Raw genomic sequence first — 8,639 nt, forward strand, 5'->3', positions numbered from 1 at the left:
GTACAACTCTTAGACAACTAGCACTATAGCCACATTCTGTACCTCGCCTCTAAATCTCACACACAGTGCTGGCTCAGAGGGATACAACTGAGGTCCTGATGTGAAACATTTGTCGAAGCTCAGGATAGCTGGCATTTGGCTTCAAGCCAGAAGAGGGGACTAAAGTCAGGGACTGGAGGAGGTGAGGACTAAGTGCAATGCAGTTCATCAGGCTTCTTGCTCCCAACTTCATGTCTCGCACTCCTGTCCCAGTAGATGTTGGTGGCTTACCTGATAGCCTCCTGCCAGCTTCCCTCTGACAGATCCGTGCTGGGCCCTTGGGGATATCCCACAGCAGCACAGCAGGCATTCCCAGCCCCAGTATGTGGGTCAAGGGCTTTTACCAGCAAACTTAAGACACAGTCCAAGCCAGGACCCCCTATGCATCAATCATACCAGACTCTGGACTTCAGTTCCACCCAGCAACTCAAAGCTGACTCAGACCAAAGACCACACTCAGTCACCACAGCTTCCTTGCAAAAACCCTTGGCTTATTCAAGGGCCAGTGGAAATTTATTTTTTCATCCTTTTCCATCTTCTCCCAAGTGGCTTTTCCTTGCAAAATGCCTGACATGACACCAGAGGGGAACCTGGGAGAAGAGGCTCCCTCCCAGAGGGGCAGCCCAGGGACTTAAATACACACTGGAGGGGAGGACAGGTTGTAGGGCGAGACTGGCAAGAGACAGCACAAAGGACATGGCTTCTTAGGTAAAGACCAAAGGCTTTCTACAGGAAGCTGTGCCAGAGGGTGGGGCCAGGATTCTGAGTTGGGAGGGGGGAAGAGCCCCACAACCCCAAATTGCACCCACATTCCCCAGAGAAGTAGGTTTGGCCCTGTCAGGCTCTGAGGAATGGAGGAAGAACAAGCCAGATGTGCTGCCTGGGAAAAGGGAGGTGGTGCTGGCAGAGTGAGGGTTAAGGCTGGTGCCCGGCCTTTGGCAAGGTGGGCCTTCCGCCTCCGCTTTCCTCAGGGACAAAGGGGCTCGGTGGGCAGGCAGCACTCGGGCCTGGCTCTGGCAGGGCAGGGGGAGGCAGGAGCAGGCTCCCTCTGGCTTGAGACATAGGCCCAGCACAGCCATCCGCCCACCTACCCTAGATGTGCTCAAGACCTAACCGCAGCTGGACGGCTCAAGCCGTGTGTGGGAGCGTGGAGTGAGGCAGAGATGAGGAAAAGGTGACTATTGGGCTCTTGCAGCCCTGTCACCTGTCCTGAGGTCCGATGTAGGACCCTGGATCTAAGGCCCTGGATCCCTGGCTACTGCCTGCACCCAGGGGCAGCAGAGGCAGGGAGGCCCTCGCTATTGGGAAGAAGGGAAAAGAGAAACCCAGTGCAGCATACATGGGGGTGAGTGACAGACAGCGGAGCCCTCATTACAGAGAAAGGTGCGTGGTGGGCATCTTTTCAAGGTACCTAGAGGCAGCAGCAGAGCAGTCCCTGTGACCACCCCAGCCACAGGTTCTGCATGTCCTCCATGGGGGCCCTGACAGGACTGGGACTCAGAGCAGAAGGCAGATGGGCCAGAGGAAGATGGGGAGCCCAGGACACCCCAAAGCTACAGACTCAAATGCCCTAGGAGAGGGAGGCACTTCCTGCCCCCTCCAGGGGCATCATCTGGAGAAGGTGCCCCTCCCCCAAGTACCCCCCCCCCCCCCTAGCAGCAGCCACCACTAGCAGATTTCACAGGAGTGCTGTCGATCTTCAGGTTGGGCCGTTCACCCCCAGATGCTGCTCCTGGCCCCATCCGTTTTTTGATCTCTGCAGCCATTGTCATGAATGCCTGTTCAACATTGGTGGCATTCTTGGCACTTGTCTCCAGGAAGGGGACACCCAGAGAGTCTGCAAATTCCTGCCAAGGAAAGAAGAGAGAGAGGAGCAATGGGAGAAGTGGTGAAGGCACGTGGGATCCAGACCCGACAGCCAGGGCAGGCCTGCTCACCTTGGCTGTGGTATTGTCCACGACCTTCTTGGTGGTGAGGTCACTCTTGTTGCCTACCAGCAGTTTATTGACATTCTCACTGGCGTAGCGATCTATTTCCTGCAGCCACTGTTTCACATTAGCGTAGGATTCCTAGGCACAGTGTCCAAAGTTATTGAGCACCCAAACCCAGGCCTACCCAGACCTAGAGAACAGGGCTCCTTTGAAAGGCAGGAGCCCTGAGCATGGGGGTTCAGATAAAGTCTTCCCCTTCAGGTTTGGCTTTCCCCTGGTTCTCTTCTATGTGGAAACCTGAAAACCAGAACCAGAACAGAATGGCTGCCAGCCGGCCAGCAGCCATCACTTCAACAGTTGCCTGGATCTAGAGGCCATTCCTGCTTCCAGCAGTTGTTTCTCCTAGGAAGCCAAGGGCATCAGAAGAAAGGCAGGTGATACCAGGCATGGCTGATGCAGGAAGATCACAAGTTTGAGACCAGCCTAGGGAACTTAGTGAGACCTTCTCAAGATAAAAGTAATGAAAAGGGGGGTTGGAGAGACGGCTCAGTGGTTGAGAGCACTGGTTCAATTCCCAGCACCCACACGGCAGCTTACAACAGTCTGTAGCTCCAGTTCCAGGGGATCTGACATACAAGCAGGCAAAACACTAATGCACATAAAAATAATGAAAAGGAGCCAGGCAGTGGTGATGCACACCTTTACTCCCAGCACTCAGGAGGCAGAGGCAGGTGAATCTCTGAGTTCAAGGACAGCCTGGTCAGTTCTAAGACAGCAGAGCTACACAGAAAAATCCTTTTCACCATTTCCCCAAGCCCTGCCCTGCCCTCCCAAAGCTATAGGCTTTCATGACTGAGTTACATAATCTGTCTTTAAATTTTGAAGCTCTGGAATCCATGGGAGGTGAAGGTTCCTCACAGGGGGATCCTGGCTAGTCAAGGAAATAGGTTCACCCACTTTTGGTACCAAAAGTTGCCTCAATGAGTCTCAGATTCACCTAGCAGCTTGACATGGAACTTGTGCAAAGGATGAAATTTCTAGAAATGGGTTTAAGCCAGAGCTATGTTTCCTCTTCCTTTTAAAGAGTTTGTTTTGCAAGCATGTGCACCATGTGTGTGGCTCATGCTCTTGGATGCCAGAAGAGGGTATTAGCTCCTCTGGAACTGGAGTTATAGAGACCTGTGAGCTACCATGTTAACGCTGGGAACGGAAATCCAAGTCCTCTGTAAGAGTAGTGAGCACTGAGCCATCTCTCCAGCTCCTGCTTTTCCTTCAAGATATACTGGGTTCTAATGTACACACCAGGATGTCCTAAGCTGGACTCTATGCTGAATGGAGGGGACATCATACATACACCTGCCTTAGGGTACTGGGGACTGTAGAGAAACAGACCAGTACACACACATGACAAGCTAGAATAAAAAGTCAGTACTGGGCAGCTCTAGGACTACTACTGCCTAGGAAGCAACAGCTAACCCTAGCCTGCAAGTGTGGACTCAGCTAATGCAAAGCTGCCAGCTGAGGAGACAGCATCTGCTGGAATGAGAGGGCGTGCTATCTTGGCAAAGTGAGAAGAGCAGACTGCAGGCTGGGAGGAGTTGGTGAGGAGTGGTCAGGACAGAGCTCAAAAGGCCTTAACCTAGATGGACTTGGCATGATCATGAGCTAGTGGGGGGTTCTTAGATGAAGAGTACAGGGTCACACCTGTGTTCTGGAAAAAGAGCCTGGGCAGGACTAGAGCAGACCAAACCAACAAGATGCAGAACTAAGAAGTGGATGGACTAAACAAGTCCTAAGCCAGGGGACCAAGCAGGGAAAAGCACAATCTTGACTGTCACCTTAGTCACCTGACCTGGCTCTCAGTTTCCTCTTCTGTACAGATAACACCTCCCAGCAGCACTGTTGTTTGCATGAGAATGTATGCCCGCCTCTCCTAACAAGCGCTCAATTAGCAAGAGCTGCTATTATCCTCATCACTGCCATTATTGTGAGGGACAGATGAAGTGAGGAGGAAAGAATGGAGGTGCTTTGAGACTGACTATGGAGAAGGGGGTTTTCTGGTCACCTTACGAGGGAGGACTATGTTACACAATGAGGATGCAGGGCATTGGGGAGATGGTGAGTTGTGCACTGGAGCCTGCATCCTGCAGCTGGTGTGGAGCCGGCAGAGGCAGTTGAAGGCAGGGAAAGGGCTTTGTTTTTCTGGGATTCCAGAGGCAGGCTACTGATACTTCTGGAAAACCATTTCTTCATATGTGAAACATAGTTCAACTTGACACAAACCTGAACTTCTGGAAGGAGGACATCTAAACTGAGGAATGGCCTCTATCAGACTGCCCTGTGAACTTCTGGGGCATTCTCTTGATGGCGGATGGGGGAGGGGAGCTCACTGTGGACAGTGTCACCCTTGGGCAGGTGGTCTTGGGAAGTCTAAGGAAAGATGCTGAGCAGCCTATGGAGAACAAGGCAGGAGGCGCCTCTGTGGCTCATTTGAATTCATGCCCTGGCTTCCTTTGGGGACCAGACAGAGCCTTTTGTTAACACCTGGTGCTCACTGTGGCAACAGAAAGCACAGCAGAGCACAGGGCTTCACAGTTCACTCACTGGGTAAGAAGAGATTACTGCCATTACAGACGCCAAGGGCCAGCTCAAGCAGACAGACATGGGAACCAATGGGGCATCTGTCTGGGCATAAGGACTCCAGAACACAAGGCAAACCCAAACTACAGAAGAGGACGCCCAAAATATGGGTTAATGGGCAGTAAAGGTATGCCAGTGGACGAGTGTGTGCTAGGTTGGTGGGACGGGGAGCTTCACACATTATCTTCAAGGAAAGAAAAGAAGGGGTTGGGGATTTAGCTCAGTGGTAGAGCGCTTGCCTAGCAAGCGCAAGGCCCTGGGTTCAGTTCCCAGCTCCGAAAAAAAGAAAAGGGAAAAAGAAAAAAAGAAAAGGAAAGAGAAGAAAACAAGTGCAAGAAGTCAATTTGGGCAAGAAGGTGATTGGGTTTTTGGTAGTTAACTAAAGCCTTTGGTGACCTTTGAATGACACTCAGCTCATCCAGCTAAGAAGAGCTAGGAAGTGGAGGCATAGAAGTGGAGGCAGGGGGGCTGGGGATTTAGCTCAGTGGTAGAGCGCTTACCTAGGAAGCACAAGGCCCTGGGTTCGGTCCCCAGCTCCGAAAAAAAGAACAAAAAAAAAAAAAAAAAAAAAAAAAGAAGTGGAGGCAGGGGTATCAAAGTCTCTGGGCTCTTCCAGCCTGGGACTAATTGTATTTCTATATCCCTGGGGACTGGAAGCAACAAGGTTTGATAGAAAAAGCAAAGCAGATGGATCAGGACTAGGCTCTTAGATGGAAGGCCCTTAGCAAGCTACTGCAGCAGCCTGAACCAGATCTTCATCTTTTTTTTTTTTTTTTTTTTTTGGTTCTTTTTTTTGGAGCTGGGGACCGAACCCAGGGCCTTGCGCTTCCTAAGCAAGCGCTCTACCACTGAGCTAAATCCCCAACCCCCAGATCTTCATCTTTAAGATGAGAGAATGAGGTACTTCTTATGAGCATCACAAGACACTCACAGGGCTGGGCAGTGGAGGCTCACCCCTTTAATTCCTGCTCTTGGGAGGCAGAGGCAGGGGGATCCCTAGGAGTTTGAGGCCAGCTTGGTCTATTCGGATTAAGTTCCAGGACATCCAGGGATACAGAGAGAAACCCTGTCTCAGAATAACCAAAACCACCACCACCATCATCACCAATTAGAAGCCAGGCACATTGGTGGCTCCCCACTACCTCAGCTACTAGGGAGGCTAAGACAGAAAAGGATCATTTCAGTGGAGGAATTTGGGATAGGCTGGTAACAGAGCAAAACTCACATTTTATGAGGTAACTAACGAAGGAAATCTAAAGGCTACAGTGTTTATAAGATGTAAGACACTGTCAGGACAATTTTTGGCTGCTGCCAGTGACACATGACTGAAGCCACCACAGCAGATACAGGATTTCAGAATTTCTTCTTATACTGGGCTCCCTCTTGTGCTGTCTGAAGCCTTCCAATGCTTCCTGAATCTGCAGACAGGGAGCAATAGTAACCAACCAGTGGATAGAAACACGGGTAGTCTGGAAAGTCTAGACTAAGGCAGCAGGTGCCCTGTGGCCTAGTTCTATCAAGACTCCATGACAGGGTCTAGGTAGAATCCAGTTCTGTGGTCCTATTGCCCTTTTTATGAAGCAATTCAGATAGTGTCTCCCTTCCAGAAAGTTTAAGGAAAAGAAGCAAAAATCAAAACTCAAGGCTCAGGAGGTAAGGCTGCAAGGAGTACCTGGTCAGTGACGTCATACACCACAATGATGCCATGAGCACCCCGATAGTAGCTGGAAGTGATGGTCCTGAACCGTTCCTGACCAGCTGTGTCCCACTATGAGTCAGGAGGAAAAGGGTAGGTAGGTCAGCCACAGGAGAACTCCCACCCCAAGGAAAAGACTTCTGCCCGAGGGCTGGAGAAAAGCCATACTCACAATCTGTAGTTTGATGGTTTTGCCATCCAGTTCAATGGTTCGAATCTTGAAGTCCACCCCAATGGTGCTGATGTAGCTCTCTGTGTACGTGTCATCCTGAAAAGGTTGTGGCTAGTGAAACACTGGAGAGACTGGCTTCCTGCCCCTGTGGTGCTTCTCACTGCCAAGCCTCAGTTCTAATCACCCGACTCCCAGGGCCTGGGCCCTTGCTGTGGCAGCTCCAGCCACCACACTCTTAGTTCTCGGACTTGCAACTACTGTGTTCTGAGCTGCCCCCTCCTCTTCCCGGTGGTCAGCCAGGACCCCAAGTAGATAATACAGGGGTGCTTCTTACTCACAGCAAACCGCAGAAGCAGGCATGACTTGCCCACGCCCGAGTCACCAATCAAAAGCAGCTTAAACAGGTAGTCACTGGCAAGAGAAGACGGGAAGGTATGAAGGCGAGCAGGAAGTTCCCCCTCCTTCCTGTAGTAAGCATGACAGCACTACAAGGCATACTTCTGCTTGGTCTACTCTGGTGCTCACTAGATCCTTCTACTGTCCTGATTGACCCTTAGTATCCCCAATAAGCTAGCACACAAAAACCTTCAGCCTGTGTCAAAAAGAACACAATCTGCTAAGAAATACGCGGTGCTATTTGGCAGACACTATTTAAGAAACTCACGCTGGGCCTTACACTATGCCAGCTTAGGACCCAAAAACGAAAGCCTGACCCATGAAGTAAAAATAAACATGAAGGTGGGATGGGAGGTGGGGTGTATGTGTGGTGGGGGAAGGTGGTGCACATCTTTGATCCCAGCACTCAGAAGAGGCGGGGGCAGATTTTTGAGTCAGAGGCCAGCCTGGTCTACAGAGTGAGTTCCAGTACAGCCAAGGCTGCAAAGAAACCCTGTCTGAAAAATCCAAAACAAAACAAAAATGTGAAAGAGCCTGAGATGAAGTCACACAAGAGGCGGTCAACAAGTGGCCATGGAAGCAGTGGTAAATACTAAATTGTAACTGGATGTACTTGAAATACATGCTCACAACAGTGCAAAGAAGTGTGTTACTACTTCCAACTACGGAGGAAACCAGAGGTCACAGAAGGGAAGTGACTTGTCCTAAGCAGTTGATAACTGTGAGACTGGAAACCAGGCCTGTCAGACTCCAAGCTCTTTGACAGCTGGTAGCCTCCCTTCTCTGTTCCCCTCCTAAGCCCACTAGTGAGTTCAACCCTTCCTCAAGGAAATCTGAGGCCTAGAGTTGGGGAAGAAAAAGGAAGTGGAGAAGGGGAAGAAGATAACGTGGGTGCAAAACTGTATGTAGGGTTTGAGTTTGAGGAATAAAAATTCCGCTCTAAGGGAGCAAGCAAATTCACATTCACCTAATGTGCTTTGGCAGTGTGACAGCAGAGGGAAGCTATGTGACAGTGGCACTGGAGGCCTGAGCAAAGGTGAGAGGACAGAAAAGGACGGACTGCCGGGAGCAACATGACAGCGCGACCCAGGCAGGGCAAATGGTAGCCTCAGAGGAAAGGATCTGTAGGGAATGTGAATCAAGCAGGGACTCGGGGGTCCCCTCTTGTCTGGTCAGATTCTGGGCCGGCCCCGGGACAGAGGCTCCAGAAGAAAGGCAAAGAAAGGTTCACAGCCCAGTTGAAAGTATTCGACTCTGGAGATCAGAAACTATTGTGATGGGCTCCAAACAGCCTGCCCTTGGTCAAGCTGTGGGTGGGAAAAAAATTGAAGCTCAGGAAGACCAAATCTGCAGGGTCACCTAACCGAAAAGGCCTGTGAGGGCTGGCGCAGCGGGCTCCGAGTGCTGCCCATCCAGGTTGCAGCCTCAGGGACCCGGGCTGCAGAACTCGGGGTGTTGAGCCAGGGTCCTGGGGATCCCGGGGGGAGGGCAGGACCCGGATGTAAGGGGGGGGTCAGCGGAAGAGGGACCCGGATGTGGGGGCGCCGCGCAGTTCTGACCAAGGCCAGACAACTTCGGCAAGCATATAGCCCCATAGACAGGATCGAGGCTGCGCCGCACGGCGCGGGCGGGGCTCACTCACTATTCGGGGTTCATGGCGGCAGCGGTGGCCCGCTCGGTCGCTCCCAGTCGGCTCTGCTCCGCCTCCCGTTCCAAGATGGTGGCCGCTCCGCCCTAGAGGCCCCGCCCGCGCTGCGCAGCCGCA

The 8,639-nt window shown here is 51.7% G+C and overlaps 1 protein-coding gene across 2 annotated transcripts; it reads right to left on the reverse strand.

Moving 5' to 3' along the window:
* Positions 1 to 509: 509 nt before the first annotated feature.
* Rab1b (RAB1B, member RAS oncogene family) lies at positions 510 to 8,601 on the reverse strand. 2 transcript variants are annotated; one of them, NM_001109979.4, is given in 6 exon segments: positions 510 to 1,886; positions 1,977 to 2,108; positions 6,283 to 6,378; positions 6,479 to 6,574; positions 6,817 to 6,889; positions 8,517 to 8,601. In NM_001109979.4, coding segments are annotated over 6 exon segments (606 nt in total). In that variant the 5' UTR covers positions 8,531 to 8,601; the 3' UTR covers positions 510 to 1,691.
* Between the last annotated feature and the right edge of the window lie 38 nt (positions 8,602 to 8,639).

Source organism: Rattus norvegicus, chromosome 1 (genome assembly GCF_021556685.1).
Source record: "Rattus norvegicus strain SHRSP/BbbUtx chromosome 1, alternate assembly SHRSP_T2T, whole genome shotgun sequence".
NCBI classification, from domain to species: domain Eukaryota; kingdom Metazoa; phylum Chordata; class Mammalia; order Rodentia; family Muridae; genus Rattus; species Rattus norvegicus.

Bases quoted from the DNA above. Each gene is read 5' to 3' on its own strand.
- Rab1b (XM_087598100.1), bottom strand. The intron at 6,379-6,478 runs GTGAGTATGGCT...CCTGACTCATAG, and splicing joins AAACCATCAAACTACAGATT to TGGGACACAGCTGGTCAGGA. The intron at 6,029-6,282 runs GTACTCCTTGCA...CCCTGTCTGCAG, and splicing joins TGTATGACGTCACTGACCAG to ATTCAGGAAGCATTGGAAGG.